The following is a 17,020-nucleotide window of genomic DNA, read 5'->3' as shown; positions in this document are numbered from 1 at the left end:
GGGCCTGAAATTGCTGGTCACGTGATAATTCCACATGTGATTTTTTTTTTTTTTAAAGATTTTATTTATTTGAGAGAGAGAGAGAGAATGAGAGATAGAGAGCACGAGAGGGAAGAGGGTCTGAGGGAGAAGCAGACTCCCCGCCGAGCTGGGAGCCCGATGTGGGACTCGATCCCGGGACTCCAGGATCATGACCTGAGCCGAAGGCAGTCGCTTAACCAACTGAGCCACCCAGGCGCCCCACATGTGATTTTTTTTGAGGGACTGTTCCCCAGCGGCTGCCCCTGGCTTACATCCCCACCAGCCACGCACAAAGATTCCAGTTTCTCCACGTCCTTGTCCACATTTGTTATTCCCTAGTTTTGGGGGGTTTCTGTGTATTTGCTTTATAACCACGATGGTATGAAGTGGCATCTCATGGTTTTGATTTGCATTTCCCTAATGACTAATGATGCTGAGCATCTTTTTATGTGCTTTTTGGTCATTTGTGTATCTTTGCAGAAATGCCTGTCCAAGTTCCTTACCCATTCTCAAATCGGGTTGTCTTTTGTTGTCTAGCTGTAGGAGTTCTTTATATACTCTGGATACTAGATCCTTATCAGATACGTGATTTGCAAATATTTTCTCCCCTTCTGTGGGGTATCTTTTCCCTTTCTTGATAATGACTTTTAGTGTACAACATTTTAAACTTTAATGAAGTTCAGTTTATTTTTTTCTTTTGTTATACCTTTGCCTTGTATATATGAACCTATTACCAAATCCAAAGTCATGAAATTTTACACCGGTTTTCTTCTAAGACTTTTATAGTTTTAGCTGTTATATTTGGTTCATTAACCCGTTTTAATTTTTATACATGGTGTGAGGTAGGGATCCAACCTTTTTTTTTGGTATGTGGATGTCTATTTGTTAAAGAGCGATTATCCCCCGTTGAATGGTCCTGGCACTCTTGGTGAAAATCAATTGTCCAAGGTCGAAGTGTTTTTTTCTGGACTCTGAATTCTACTCATTGGTCAACAGATCTGTCTCTAGGCCAGTACCACACTGTTTTTGATGACTATAGCTTTGTAGTAAGTTTTGAAGTCAGGAACTGTGAGCCCTCCAGCTTTGTTCATTTTTAGTATTATTTTGGAAATCATGATGTATCTTGATGTATTTTTTTCTTCATGTTTCTTGTACTTGGAATTCTTTGAGCTTCTTGAATTCCAATATTTGACTAGAAATAGTTGCAGAAAGAGAAGAGAAAGCAGGGAAAGAAATCACCAGCGAAATGATTCAAGAACCTTCCCAGACTGAGAGACATGGTTTTGTAGGTTGAGAGGGTCCATCCAGTACCCAGCACAACGGATGGGGGTACTCACACAGGGAACCTCACTGTGAAATGTTAGCTCACTAGGGACAGGATCCAAAAGCAGCTTCCAGAGGTGGGTGGGGAAACCCAGCTCACCTAGAAAGTACTGGGAATGAGAAAAGCATCTGATTTGATGTCTAGCTTGTGGAGGCTGGGAGACAAGGGAGCGGAGCCTAAAAACGTCTGGAATGGGAAGGAATATAGGCCAAGCCCTCCCTTAACAGCAAGATGGGGATACAGATATTTCTACCCAGGGACTGGAAGAGGTGCTCCCCAGGTCCTCAAGGGCACCCCAGAATGGTAGGGAAGGCAGGTCCCCTGACAGAGGGCTAGTTAGCCATGGACTGCAGCAGGACAGAGGGCTCCAGGGGATGCTTTGAGGGGGAGGGAACATCAGAGGCCTACAAACATTTGAGTCACAAGCCTCCTAGAAAGTAGGGGTTGCTTTAGGCAAATTTGAATGCCTAAAGGCAATTTGAATGAAGGCTAGACCGTTGACCCTTGAACAGCACAGGGGTTAGGGGTGCCAACCCCCCTCCTCCTGCAGTAAAAAATCAGCTTTTTGTTCCTCAGAAACTTAACTGCTGGGGCGCCTGGGAAGCTCAGCTGGTTAAATGTCTGCCTTAGGCTCAGGTCATAATCCCAGGGCCCTGGGATCGAGTCCCACATCAGGCTCCCTGCCCAGTGGGGAGTCTGCTGCTCCCTCTGCCCCTACCCCCTGCCCGCTTGTGCTCTCTCTCACTCTCAGAATCTTTAAAAAGATACTTAACTGCTAATAGCCTACCACCGACCAGAAGCCTTGCTGATAATGTAGTTAACACAGACTTTATATGTTACATTTATACTGTATTCTTACAATAAACTAAGCTAGAGGAAAGAATATTAAGACATCAGGAAGAGAAAATACATGCACAGACTAGACTATGGAGAAAAAGTCCACGGACAAGTGGATCCACGCAGTCCAAAGCTGTGTGGTTCGAGGGTCAGCTGAAGGAGGAATCCAGTCATCGAGCTTAACACAGCTAAGCTGGGAGGAAGGACTGCTTAATTAAAACCCTATAAACACTGCGTCCCGATCTACACAAACGTTATTATAAACCACAGGAAGTGTGTCTGCACTGGTGGGAAGGGGCACGTGGGCAGGAGGGTCCTCACTCCCTGCAGAAGGACATTACTAGGTAACAACAGGTAGGGTGAGCAAGGGTTTGGAACCATACATGCAAGGGGCACGGGCTGCAGCTAGGGGGACCGAAGCCGCTGTCTCTCAAGTGCCATGGGGTGGGTCTGGGGCCTGCTCATGTTCATCGTAAGCCGCCTAGAACTGTTTGCCCTGGATCTGTGTATAATGGTGATTTAAAAAAAAACCTTTTTACACACGAAGCCAGTAAAAGCTAGTTTCTGGATGAAAAGGAAAGTATCTTGGGTACATTTCTGAAACTCTGTAGTCCCTGTATTAGGCTTTTGTGAACAGTGACCGGATAGAGAAGACAGTCGTGTCTGGTGGCCCATATCTGATGCTGTCATTACAGGACTCCCGACGGGTCAGGTTACTTTCCCGCAACAATGCTTGATACTGGACAGTCTCCAGCACTTTCATAGCCTGCTCCCTGGATACCACGGAGTAGACTGTAGGACAGCGATGCTCCATGTGGAGCTCAGAGGCTCCCCTCCCCTGGGCACACCCCAGTCTTCAGCCTTGTCAGGAGCCCGCCTGCCCCTGCTGCTCGTGCTGGTGGCAGAAGCCGGCAGCCCCCCGCGGTCTGCTCCTCATTCCTCTGTGCCAGCCCAGCCGAGACCCGGTGGGCAGCGCCGGTGGCCACATGGGGCTGTCCTGGGGGAGGGGGGCTCTCTCAGCTTCCTGGCTCGGTGGGGCTGCGGTGGAAGCAGCAGGCATGGGGCTCAGGAGCCGCCTCCAGCATGTCCCTGGCTGTCCCCTCACCGTCACCCCCAGACACCGCCCCTCCGGAGCGGGAGGCCTTGGGCGACAAGCCGCCTGTTGGAGGCGCACCTCCCTCCCATGCCCGCATCCTCCGGCAGAGAGCAGCCTGGTGCCCTGGACGCACCCCTTATAAAGCGCAGTCCCTTAGTCATTACCACCTTGTCTCTGAGACGGAGGCTCCTACCTGGCATCCCGGGCCTGGGCTGTGGCGGGAAGCCCCTTGCTCTGGACACGGCCAGCAGTCATCAGCACAGGTGGCCTGCTCGGCCCACGGGCCTGAACTTGGGGCAGGGCCACACCTGGCTGCGAGGGAAGCTGGACTTTGGGGTCTTTAGTCAGCTGGCCACAGGCTCAGCTTGAAATGCCAGTGGTGGGGGTGCCAGTCCTAAGGAAAAAGAAAAATCAAAGATGGGTGGGGACACACCCTGCCCTTTCCTGAGGGAACCCCCACAAGTGACAGAGCTGGCTCAGGACACGAGTGTCCCAGAGGGCAAGGCAACGGAGCTCCTTGGGTCCATGTGACCATCCCATGTGGCTGGCGTGCCCCCTCCTCCTGCTGAGTTGGGCTGGGGAACGTGGGTCACTCGTGGCCATGCCCCGAAGGTGAGCGCTCTTGTGGGTTGTGGATCACCTAAGCTCCTGACATGTCCTGGCGGGAGACAAAGCCCACCTTCCACGCTGCAGACCCGGAAGCACCCATCACTCTCCAGACATCTCTGTAGCTCGGAGGCAGGCAGCAGACAAGCCCGGCGGATCAGACGCGCCGGCCCACGCCACCAGGACGGAGGACATGGAGCCCCCTGTGGGATCTGGGCCAGGGGGTGGGGGCTGTGGCGTGGCATCTGCCCCATTCCCGGTGTGAGCAGCGGCGGCTCAGCCGCCGGCCTCAGCCTGGTTCTCCGGCTTCAGGACCACTGGAGTCTGGCCTTCCCGGCAGTTTCCTTTTTGCCGAAGGAGCCACAGACCGAGTCTCCTGCAGCAAGAAGCGCTGAGTGGGGACATTTCCTCCACGGCCACCTAGGGACGGCTGTATTCTCAGTCCCTTCCCCCATTCTCTGTCACAGCTGAGTGCACGCTGGATTCCAGGAGGAACATGCTCTGCCTGGAGCTCAAGCTGCGGGATGAGGAACCAGCTGTCCTCCATATGGTCTGACGAGTGCTGGAAAGACTCTGGCCCCTGAATAGCTCTTTCTGGGCTTTGTCGCCCTGGCTTAAAGTACTGTCAGTCACACTTCACCCCTCAGGAGGCCGGCCGGCCAACCTGCCTACTCCTGGACTCAGAGACACAGGCCACGGGCCAGATTCTTCTTCATCTGCCAGGTTAGTGAGGGTCAGCAGCAGGAAATCGCATGGGCCTCAGCCGGCTCCTGAGCGGAAATCGGCACAGCCTCTGGGCATGGCAGCTTGCCAGCTGGCACACAGACTCTTGCATCCCGCAGACACCGTCCCTAGACACCAGCCACCAGTCCAGGCCCTGAATTACAAACGCCTGGACACCAGACCTTCCCTTCTGGTGGGAGGGGTCAAACAAGAAGCAAACGAGCGCACTCTGTACATGCGGAATATTACCCAGCCCTGGGGAGGAAGGACATTCTGACACATGCTACAAGGATGAACCTAAGGACATCACGCTCTGCGAAAGAAACCAGTCACAGAAGGGCAAATACGGTATGCTTCCACTTGCAGAGGCATCTCGAAGGATCAGACCCATGGACACAAGATGGAGAACGGGGAGGGGAGGGGCGTGCGGACTGTGTTTGATGAGGACAGAGCTTCAGTTTGGGAAGATGGGAAGTTCTGGAGATGGATGGTGGGGATGGGCTGCACGGTAGGGTGAATGGACTTACTACCACAGAACTGTATGCTTAAAAACGTAGTTAAGATGCCATACTTTATGTTCTGTTTACTACAGTGAAAACCAGAATAAAACAGGAAGAGAGTTGGAGAGAGCAGGGAGGCAAAGCGGCCACATCCCCTGAGCCTGGGAGGGCTGGTGCCCACTGAAAGGTGACAGTGGAGGCTGGAGAGCTGTGGGGGCTGCCCTCCAGGCCGAGGGCCCTGGGGCAGGAGCGTGCCGCCCGAGGGCCCGGCAGCAGCAGGGCCACCCTCAGAGCTGGGGCAGAGCCGCCCTGTGCTGAGGCCCCCCGCAGTCCTGGCGCGGCGCTCGGCTCCCGGAGGAGCCCTTCTGCCTGGCCGCGGGCTGCCTGGCCAGAGCAGCATCCTCCCAGAGGCCAGCTCGTTGGTTTGCAAGCTCCGTGTGGCAATTCCCGCCCACAGACGCGTGTGTGCGAGCGCTCTGGACGGGGTGAGCCCATGGTTTCCACAGGTCTTGGCGACCATGTCGGGGTGCCGCTCTGACAGCAGAGGCCACGAAGTCCTGAGAACAGAGGAGCTGCCCAGGCCGGCAGGACTCGTCAGAGTGGCGCCGCCCATTCCTCTGAACCCTTTGCCAGCACAGCCAGGGGCGGGGCAGGGACAGCGAGGCCGGGCCTGCTGCCTGGGCAGGGGTGAGGCACACAGACCGGCAGCCGGGCTTCAAGGGAGGCGGTGCTCACGACAACAGGGACAGGTTGTGTGCAGAGGTGGCTCTGCCCCAGCCTGGTTCCCACTGGGGGCCCTGAAAGCTGGCCTTCAAACGGGGGGCAGGCTCTGGCTGCCCGGTGTGTCCGCCCGGGGCTGGCCAGGCTGGGGGGGGCGCCCGCGTGTGCTGTGCCAGGGGATCACTTGCCCCGGCGGGGTGTGGTGGGCAGGGCGTCTGCAGGCTGGCCGCCCCGGAATTTCTGTAAATGTATCCTAACAGATTCATGCCGACTGTTTTTGCCGTACTGACGCACATCAAAAGTTGCATCTGTTTTGAGCGCGTATTTGCTTCACTCAAAGTTTACAAGTTCAAAGAGAGGCGAGGACCAATGAAGTCTGTGTGCAGAGCCTGAGAAACTGTCAAGGGCCACGGAGGAGACAGGAGGGGACCGGGGGACACGGCGGATGGGGGTGGGGGATGGGAGAGCACAGAGGAAGCGCCGTGCAGCGGGTCAGAGCCTCTCCGGCACAGTGCCAGGAGGTGCCAGGACGGCCGGCCAGGCGCTACCTAAACCTCGCCAGGTTCCAGAGATGGGATTTGCTTGATGGACAAAGTCCTAGAAGAGCACGCGGGGCCGGAAGCGCTGCTGTGGCCACAAGAGCCTGCCACGCCCAGAACACAAACATTCCCACACACACAATCAGGATCGCAGGGGTTTGAGAACGCTCAAGGGGAAGCAGAAGACCATGAAACCACCTCTCAAATTCTAAGTAAAAGTGATTTCCAAGTCCCATTTCTCCTTCCTGATTCCCACTTTTACCTTGTGGCCCTCCGGTGCAGAGAGCTCGTGATGCCCGACCCGCTACGAGCACCCTCCCTCCGTCCCCGGCATCCGCCTTGGGACGCATGCCTTGGGCCAGGCACGTGGCCTCAGAGTACCCTCGGGTAGGCACGTTCTGCGCACTTCTCACCTGACGGAAGGTGTGGCAGACCTAAGGCTGCCGCTTTTTCCTGGCCAACCTGTCTGGGGGTCTTGTTAATCATGCTGCAGCCCTGCTTCCCCCTCTGATGGAGAAGCCACGGGAGTATACACCTGACAATAAGGACAGTGGATAACCCACAAAACCCTAACTCTTCTCTGGCTCAGAGCTGCAGCGGCCAAGCCACCAGATGACTGACCTCCAGAGGGACAAACCCCTCCAGGGCAGGAGGGGACGCAGACCGGCTCAGGGAGGGCAAAGAAGACAGCCAGCCATCCAGGGATACGGCGCCCCCTCACACGGGGGCTGGCGAGGAGGCGTGGGGAGCAGGCTAGGGGACTGGAGAGACCCCCTCAGGGTGGGTAGGCATGACCCCCGGCCACCACCCCAACTGTTCCCTCACATGAAGAGCCTTAATCCACAAGGGGAGGAACCCATAAAGACTGCCACTCCTGGAGAGGCCCAGCGAGCCTTTTGGCCCCAGGATACAGCCCTGATCCCAGGCCCACGTCCTACCACTCCGGAAGGCAGAGTTTGCCGGCAGAGGCACGAGCGGGCAGGGCCGCTGAGGAGGCTGACCCCGGAAGCCCCCAGGACCTGCCCACCACTGAGGCTGAATCGGGACAGCCCCTGCCCACCACCTCCCGCCTTGCCGGGGTCTTCTGCTGGGGGCGGGGTGGGAGCAGGGAGACCGCCTCAGGTGTGCAGGGCCTGCCGCAAGCTGAAGGCAGGGCAGAAACACAGGACGGGGGTCTGGCTGGAGGAATCTGAAGGTGAAAAAGCAACGGCGAGACCTAAACCCAGCACGTCGGTTCAAAAGATTCACTCACACACGCTAATGGCCTGTCGGAAGGGGTGTGCCCATTCCCGGGCACGAGGACTATCTACCTTGGTCTCTCCTGTTCTATCCGATAAACCGGCATTCCATCACGAGTTAGGAGCCGCACAACAAAGATAACACCACCACCCCCCCTTGTCAAGAGAAGGAGCAGTCCTCTGAACCAGACCTAAGAACACCGCTCGTCAGATTCACCTAGTAGGGGGCGCCCGCCTCCAGCAGGTGCACCCCACCACACGGGCCTTCCCCTTCCCCTGGGCACGGACCCCCACGGTGCTTCCGGATGCCCTGCGGCCACGAACAACACTGCTGGGGGCATCTCCGCAGCGGTCCACACAGGAAGCGGTCACAATTCCCTGGCCAGGATGGTGGGGGCCAGCACACACCACGCTTCCGTTTCCTAGAGTCCCTGGAGGCCCGTGAGAAGGACCCCATGGCAGGGGTCCCAGTGATGCTCCTACCCCAGGATGGAGGCTCCCATTTCTACACAGACTCAGAAACACCTTCCCCGCTTTGGCCTGAGAGAGAAAGCGGTTTTCACTTCCGGAGCCCGGCTTATGGTGCGGCTAAGCACTCCTCCATAGGCTTGCTGGCCGCTCAGATGCGCCCTTCAGTGACTGCAGGTTCATATCCTCTGCCATTTTTCTCTCGATTTCTAGTCTTTTTCTTTTTGATCTGCAGGACTCTTCCCTTAAACCTAAATAGTAACTCCTCATCAATGGTAGATGCTAAAACAGAAAAACACTCCTCTCAGATCATCAGCCGTTCACAGTCCACAGTGTCCTTCGCTGATCAGAAAAGTTTCCTTTGGATCTGGCCAAATCCACTCATGTTTTATCCTATTGTTTTTGTGTTTGGGGTCTTAAAAGGTCTTCCACAAGGTAACAAAGACAAGCTCCCTCATCATCTGCTGATCCACAGTCACCTCCCCGTGACCCCTGGCATCTGCCTCACCCCACTTCTCTGACCCTGCTCTGCTAGAAGCCCCGATTACCTCCTGGCAGCCCAACCCAACCGTCCTCCACACACACACACCTCTTCCACTCCCAGGAACACGCCTTTCTCGGCTTCTCTGGCTCAACTCCACTGTTCTGCTCTAACCAAACTCTGGGCTTCAGATCTCCCGTCTACACTAACACGCAGTGTAGATGCTTATGGGCTTCACTACTATTTCTGACAGGACTGCTGTGCTAATACTAGAGAAAACAGAGATAACAGAAAGCAACATATTTTAAAATATACCTAATTTTCCCCCACAAGCCATTTTCTAAAAAAATGCCTAAGCAATTGAAGCCATCAACATCCTTAAAATGTTCCTTTTCAAACCACTGCAATAAGAGAATTCCTCATCCATATTAAAGCCATCACTGAGTTTGCAGGCTGAAGTTTTGGGTTCACTTAAATGACATAAGAAACGGAAACATCTGTGCAAGATAATGCCTTCTAAATACTATCTGTACATAAAATACTAAATTATTCAATTAAGCCACACAAAGTAGCTCTTCACAGACTGACTGTGGGAGGGGTGGAAGAGCTGCTGCTGGGAGGAGGCTGGCCCGGGGCCCGGGCGCTGGGGACGGTGGACTGTTGGCAAGCTAGCCGCAGGCCCGCTTTCGAGACCACCATTTATCTCCTCGTCACGTGGGCTTAGATGTCACAGTTCTGCAGCTTTGCAAATTTTAGTTTAAAAATGGTACAGAGATCTTAGATCTTAGTGAAGACAAGAAGATCTCATTGTAAAAGGGCAAAAATCATTTGTGCTAAGAATTTCGTCCCAGAGTGCCTATAAGCACAGCATAGGGGTTAAACATAACATACATTATTGCTGACCTCTGCATAACAGAACAAAATACAAAACATTAATCTAAATATATTTCTTATTCTCAGGATTTGCTAAATCACTACTTATTTACTTATCTCTCTAGATAGATGAGTAGAATTGCATTAGTTATAAATATTATTTTTGAGCTAGAATAAACCTTATAAACCAATTTCTTCCTTTTATGAACAAAGCACTTGAAGCCTAAAGGGGTCAAAGACTGGGCCAAGGTCTCACCTGGTTAAAATTCTGACCTAGAGGAGCTGGAGAGACGACACAGAGGCTCCATTTTCCCTCCAAACAGAACATTTCCTGAAACAATATACTTTGGAGCCGGCTCTCCTCATCGCCTGCGAGATTTACAATTTCAGATGTACTTTTTTACAAAATACTTAAGTCTGCTTACTTTGGCCTCTAAGGATAAACAGTTTGGAGGGAGTTAAAACACACTGGACTACAAAGAAAAAACTCTCTGAAATTGTTTTAATGCAGCTCTTCAACAAGTCCAGAAGGACCTTGGGTGTCACTTTACAACATGCACCGTGGAAGGCAATACCTCACTGATGAATCATTTTCTCATTACTATCAAAATAATTAGGTTTATGATAAACTACAATAAAAAACAAACAGAAACTTCCCAATTTTTTCCCCCGGAATACCAATGACTAATTGAAGAAAGTAATTTAAGGAAAGAGTCCTGAAAATGCAAATGGACCTGAATGTCCAGCGCAGTACAAGCCTAATTCTTAAACAAAGTGCAGGGCTCACTACGAGCCCCACATCACCAGCAAAACCTGTCAACGATTTGAATGTTTTACCTAAAATGGAAAAGCAGCTTGTGGTGACCTCTGCTTTAGAAAATAAAACATCCATAAAGCATGTTTCTATTTTTAATTTTTTTGCTTTGATAAATCAATCGCTTCACAAAAATCCCTTTTAAAGACAACAATTCAAGAAAACATACTGTTACAGTATTCACATTTTAAAGATTGTCAGTTCATAGACCAAACAGAACTAAAACGAAGGCAGATTGCGGAGTTATTTCTGTCACTAACTGCCAGAGACAGGCCTTCTCCCCCCGTCCAGGTATGTTCGAGTCTGTCTAGAAGGAGCGCACCCTGACGCTGGCTCCCACAGGGAAGGACCGGCCCGGCCCATGACGGGCCGTGCGGAAAAGGCCCCTGTGCCCCGGGGGTGCGGGGTGTTCGCAGCCCCGCTCCTGCGGTCTGGGTGCGAGCCGGCGCCGCTGGCTGCCCCCCCCAACCCCTTACTCTGCATCCGGGACAAACACTGAACTTACTGGACTAGCTGCAGTCAGGACACTGCAGGCGCAGTCGGCCATCGGCTACCTGCTCAACAGCACAACAGGGGGGACAGCATGTTTTGTCTGGGTCTCAGGACGCATCCAAAGCATCCTTTTTGTGGAGAGTCAGGACCGAATCTGCTCACAGAAACTGAACGTTTGATGCAGTCCCCTTTGCAAAGATTCTCTGGAATGCCCGAGGGCTGGAAATGGGGGGGTTTTTATAAAAGGCAGACAGACCACAAAGACGCTGGGCGGCGGATCCCTGAACTGAAACAGCTTGCCGTGCCGCGCTGCGTGCGAGCACCTGTGGTCCCCGGGCCGTCTGAAGGAACCTCGGGCTGGCCCGGACGCCCCGCCCTCTGAGTGGCCCATCCTGGTGCTCTGAAGCCAGTGAGAACTGAGAGCCTAAGAAAACCGGCCTCAGCCCGAGGGAGCACGTGGCGTCACTGGGCATGGAAGGCCGAGTCTCAGGCCAGCAGCGGGGGGGCGGGGGGGGGAGGGGACACTGTGCAGCTCCCCGTCTCCAGACCGATGAGGTCTGTGTAGCCCTCGCGATCCCCGGGCAGGGAGGGAGATGGTGACCGGCTGGGAGTCCACACTGGGAGAACGTCTGCACTCGGCCAAAGAGCAGGGGCAGCTAGGAGGGACTGGGGATGGAAGAAGCCGGCAGGCTGGCCTCCACAGGTCCTAACTTCAAGAAGTCCAACAATGTCAGACTTTAGGTCAAGTTAAAATGATCTTTTAAACTGGGGCAGATTTACTGAAAATATTACAAATTGTTTATAAATAAGGAATGTAATTGCTGCTTAAAAATGTGATTCTCTCGCCAAGAGCTGATAGTCAAATTTTTCTTCTAAAGCTCCTGAAATATTTTAAGAGAAATTTCCATGTATTTCTAACTGCCTTCTAAGTTATCTAGGAAATAACACTCTTCTGTGATTAACTTTAATCCATAAATTTTGGGGGGAAATACCAGTTGCAGAACGAAGTCTGCCCTCGCTCAAAATATCCTTCAGTGTCACCCTGGTCTGTAGCCAGCTACTGCTAGTGAACCTCAAGAACGGACGACTTTCCCAAACATGAAACTATCCTTTAGAAACGTGAACTGTGGGCATCCCATGTAAGACCACGTAAAGACTTGATGAAACAAGGTAGCTTGTTTTCACTCTGAGAAAGAGCCCTACTTGCAAATACATGAAAACAAAGGAAACAAAACCCAGTCTACTCTTTTGGTTTGTCTTGTCTTCCCGTCACCAGGAAAACAGAAGTCCTAAGATTATTCCAAATCTCATGTGATCAAGTCAGAGGGGAAGGGCTCTGGAAATTCCAAAGCAACAAGGGACAAGGAGAAAAAACGGACACCAGGACCAGTGGTGGGAGAGTCATGCTGTCACCCCAGTCCGGGTCACCATGTCACTTCGGGGCGATGTTGATTATGAAACGGAGCTGAGCGTGGGCTACTGGCCCTCACTCTGAGCCAGTGGGGTGGAGGACATTTTATATTAGTTTGTAATAAACATTCTACGCAAACATATGGCTGACTAAAACATCCTAAAACAACACACAGCTAAGTGGCAGAGTAACCATTTAACTGTAGTCAGATTTAAATCAGACAGAAATACAGGTGGTAAGAGCTGTTAACCAATTACTGGCCACCACTTCACCTGACTTACCTAGTCCTATTTAGCAATACCTTTAGATCTATGTTCAGATCGAGTGTAAGATGCAGTCTGAGCATTAACATATTAACTAAAATTTGCAGGTATCAAAATTTCATTCAACAGTTGTTTCTTTCATAGTAGTAAATATAAATCACTACCCTGGGATGGCAGAGAACCATGGAATGCTAGCTAACTTGGGGCAGGTTCACTAAATTTGGTCGGTTCAGAACATTCCAAATCGAAATAATAAGCATGTATTGTTTCTTCTCTAGAAATTTTATCCTCAGCATAGTCATAATCCAATTCATAACGAATTTATAAAAATAGCTTTTTTATCCAATAATTCCAGCAAGGTAAAAATAGGAATTTCTTTTTATCTATAGCAAATGAAACAGGCTCACGGAATGTGCGAGAACCTAAGCATATTCAGACCGCCGCACGCCCACCACGGAGTCACGCCTACTTTATTGTTGTGCGGTGTCTGCCTCGCGCCGGCAGCTTTAAGATGCAGAAGCTTCTTTCAAATCCATGGGCCACACAAAGAAATCAGCCCACTGAGACCTGCTTCAACCACAGAACTAAATTAAAACTGCATAATTTTTTAGAAAATGGCAACACTATTCCTTAATCTAATTAGGGGCTCACAGGGGTGTTCGTCATTCATCACATTTTTAGCGTTAAACCTTTAAAGAATTTCCTTAAAAACTCGCACACACACGCACGCACACACTTGAAAGAAGTCGCTGCACCAGCAAAGGTGCTCTTGAAGCATACTATGAAATACAAAAGTGCACTCTTCTCTATCTACATATAAAACATATTAGAAATAAAACTGTGTAAAATGTTTGCTGTGCAAACTATAAAAAGTCAGGCCAGCCCGCCCCATGGTTCTGGGCCACGCTGGCCCCCTACTGCAGGGAGTCGCTGTTCTCCAGCACCAGGCCACTGATGTGGGTGGGGGCGAGTGCAGCCCCACTGTCCCCCGTGCTGTCCACAGACTCGTCCTCGCTCTGTTCCGCCATCATGACCTGCTGCACTGCCAGCGTGGCGCCATCTGAGGACAGAGACTGGAGGCTGTCCACGTTCATGCTCACAGGCGTGGTGATCGTCACAACGGCTCCTGGGGCAGAAGGTTAAAATTAGCACCCACGCAGGAAGACACTTTGTTACTCGGCGGGGCACTGTTTGCTTATCTGACCTCGTATTAAGACCCCTATATATGTTTCTGGGACGTTCCACAGGGATTAGGAAACGGTCTCTAGAATCAGCCTCCGCCCTTCCTTAGCTAATACACTCTAAAAGCTCTTGGTCTACAGAAGGCCTCAGGGGTCAGGACTATAAAGAACATAGACACACAGGGCAGAAAAGAGGTGCCGCACGGAGAACAAAAGAGACCAGGAACCTCATAACATGCGGGTTATAAGCTTATAAGGTGTGCCTGACAGCGAGGGACAGAAGCTACAGGAGCATGCCGCACACACACGGGGGGCGGGGGGGGGCCTCGTGCGCTCATCTGTAAAGGCCTGCAGAAGTAGTGATAGGTGATGGCAGGAGAGGACTGTGTCATACACCACAACCTGGGAAACACTTTTAAAGAGATTCATTCATTCACTCTGGTCTGTGCACAGTGTATCATGTCACATATGCAGTGGGAGCACAGACGGGAGACTGGTCATGAGGATGGTTTCTGGAGAAGACAGGAGCCAGGATGGAGGAAAAACTCACTCTTCACTGGATAGTTCTGCCTGCACTTCTTCCTCAAAATACAGCATTGTCTTTTCCAAGGGTGGGGGGGAGAGGAAGAGAGAACTAACACCTTTGTAACTAATTCTTGGATTAAAAGAGAAAACTGAAAACATAAATTATTTAAATATAAATAGAAGACCACTGCATATCAAAACCCAAAGGCTGAAGCCCCAGCTTTAAATGCACACACCACAACTCAAGAAACAAAATCAAGCATGGCTGACAGCCCACCGTGAGAGGCCCGCCCCAGCCCTCCGGCCAGCAGGGCTGTGGAAAGCCGCCCGGGTGCATTCGGGGGAGGACAGGCCCCCCCACACACATACAGGAAACAATCACGCCCTGGGAGAGAACCACCTGAGAAGATTCGAGGACACTGTCCAGGCCTCTGAGAGCTGGCTGCATGGGGGCCGGGGGCAATCTAGTCTTGCCTTGGTTTGAGCAGTCAGCCTGAGACTGAGCACCCCTGCCTGGGTCACCTTACAAGGACTAATCACAAAAGCAAGGCACAAGAGGGTCAGAGCGTCCCAAGTAAGTCACTGCTCAAAGAGAGCTCAGGAGGACTTGCCTCGGTGCAAAAGCACCAGCCCCCAGCAAGGTGACAGTCACGGCGCCTGGCATCCAGTCAAGATTACCAGGCCCGCACACAGGCAGGGAGACAACCCACAGTGAGGAGCAAGCTCCGTCAGAAACCAGTGCAGGACGGCCAGATATTAGAGCCCGCAGAGAAGGACATCAAAACAGTTACTGTGACTGTTTTCTATGAGGCGGCGCCAGGAAAGGTAGCAAAGACTCTCCCGGAACTTCTGGAGATGAGCACGACAATGTCCACCCTGCACACACCCGCGGTGGGACCGGTGGCTGGTGAGCCACAGAAGAAGAGCTTAAGGAAGCCCAAAGACAGACACAGAAACCATCAAAATGGCAGAAACAAGAAACAGAATCTCAAACCCGGGAAAGCGCACCAAATGGGCAACAGGGGTCCCTGAAGGGGTGGGGGAGGGGTGACAGAACATATATCTGAAGAAATAGAGGCCCCCAAGTTCCCTGACTTCGTAGCAGCATACTGCCGAGAGAGGCCCGGTCAGCGGGACTAGCAAGAGCAGGACCGGGCCGGCAGGGGCTCACTGCGGGTAAACAAATCAAGGCCAAACGCCAGGTGGTGAGGATGGGACTGCTCCTTCCTGCGCACTGAAGTCTGAGGGAGAAGACACACAGCAAGGGGAAAATGGGAGAGAACACATCGCGGACACTGGGCCGCTGAGATGCAGGCACTGCGTGTGCGACTCTGTCACGGGGCTCTGCACATAACATCACATGCAAAACACTGGAGCTGTGCCCGCGTCCCAGGGCTCACAGCATCCCAGGCAGCCAAGGCCGCCCCGCCCCCCCACCCCGCTGCCCTCCTCGCCCGTCCCCCCCCGCCCCCCGCAAGCACCCAGGCAGCCCACCTTCCGACATGGCCAGCTCGCTGGGTGGCGGCTGTGCAGTTCCGGAGGCGATGGAGTCAGGCCAAAACCTCTGGACCGGTCTGTTCTGAGCAGTTTTCTTCTTAGTTTTTGGAGTTTCTGAACAACTAGAATCCAACATGGGCTGAAGAATCCGTCTTCTGGCATTGATGAACCTGGGCATTGAGGGCGACACAGGGGCCCGGGTCACCAGGCCGGCCCTCCTCTAGCCCTCCCGCTGAGCACGGCCCCCACCGCCCTGGGCGTCTCGCCCCCTCACCCAGCAAACAGCGACCCCACACAACCCCGCAGTCCCGTCCCTCCCGGCCCTCGGGGTGCGGATGGTGCCTGATGCCACTCGTGGTCACCTCCGCGCGTGCGGCTCTGGGGCCTGAGCTGCGGCCCTCGAAACCACCCCAGGTGATGGGCTAGTTACGGAGGGGCCGCTGTCCTAAACCCCTGAGCTGTGCCGGCGCTGCGACAGTGGCCCCAGGCAGCCTGGGCAGGGATGGGCAGCTGCGATGGGGACCTGACCCCGCACCAGCAGAGCGGCGGTCACACGCGGTCGCACGCGGGAACACGCTTCATGGACGTTAAGTATGTGCACGGAAAGCCTGCCTCCTTCAGCCCTCACCCTCCCAGCACCCAGCCGGTGCCCTTGCACCTGGGAGGGCAGCGGAGCTCCGGTCCACCGCCCCCGCCAGCCAGAAGTCTGCGGCTGTTCGGACCGCACACTCGGATATGGTCACGGCTGCACCTGCCATGCCTAGGGGCAATTCTGCTTCCTCCTCTAGGACTACGAGGGAGGAGAGGTTTCACCTCTCGCTGGAGCCGAGCCTGCTCACCCCCGCAAGCTGGGCCCTGATGAGAGCAAGGAGCCATGTTCAGGGTGTAAGAGAAACACAAGCTCCTCGGGAGACTCGGGCTCTAGGCTGGTCCTGGCGGTGTGACCCCCATGCCCCACTCTCCATGCAGAGCAGAACTGGGATGCACCTGCTCCCAGGCCACTTAACATTAGCATCCCAACACTCACGGGGCACCTGGCCGGCCCAGGTGGAGCATGCCACTCGTCTCCACCGAGAGCAAGCCCGACATTGGGTGCAGAGATGACTTAAATAAAGTTTAAAAAATAAAATGAAATCCTAGCATTCAGAAGCATCTTCAAGTGCAAGAGGATACATTCTCCAATGGAAACGAGGGGACTGAAGCCACAGAGCTCCAGGCAATGATCTGGTCCCAGGAGCACAAGCAAGGCGGGTACTGGAAGTCACCGGGGAGCCCTGGCAGCCCCCAGCTCGGCACTGACCCCACCACTGCCTGGGAAGGGAAGCCCGCTGCTGCTCAGCATGTGCCTCTTCAGCCTCCGCGTTCAACACTGCTAGGTGGTGGGGTGCAAGCTAATGGGGTGTTCAAGCTC

At 53.2% G+C, this 17,020-nt stretch overlaps 1 protein-coding gene across 5 annotated transcripts in view; it reads right to left on the bottom strand.

Moving 5' to 3' along the window:
- Positions 1–12,232: 12,232 nt before the first annotated feature.
- Positions 12,233–17,020, bottom strand: part of PKNOX1 (PBX/knotted 1 homeobox 1) — a 58,639-nt gene continuing 53,851 nt past the window's right edge. For all 5 annotated transcript variants that reach the window (XM_025863419.2, XM_025863415.2, XM_025863417.1 and 2 more), the window contains exons 11-12: positions 15,607–15,779; positions 12,233–13,532 (exon numbers count right to left, since the gene is read on the bottom strand). In XM_025863419.2, the coding sequence (XP_025719204.1) occupies positions 13,321–13,532; positions 15,607–15,779 (385 nt within the window). In that variant the 3' untranslated portion in view covers positions 12,233–13,320. The remainder of the gene's footprint in view (positions 13,533–15,606; positions 15,780–17,020) is intronic.

Source organism: Callorhinus ursinus, unplaced genomic scaffold (genome assembly GCF_003265705.2).
Source record: "Callorhinus ursinus isolate GAN/ISIS: 27379988/994484 unplaced genomic scaffold, GSC_fseal_2.0 scaffold75, whole genome shotgun sequence".
Taxonomy (NCBI): Eukaryota; Metazoa; Chordata; class Mammalia; order Carnivora; family Otariidae; genus Callorhinus; species Callorhinus ursinus.
Note: the sequence above shows the minus strand (reverse complement) of the source record. Positions and strands in the feature narration are given on the sequence as shown.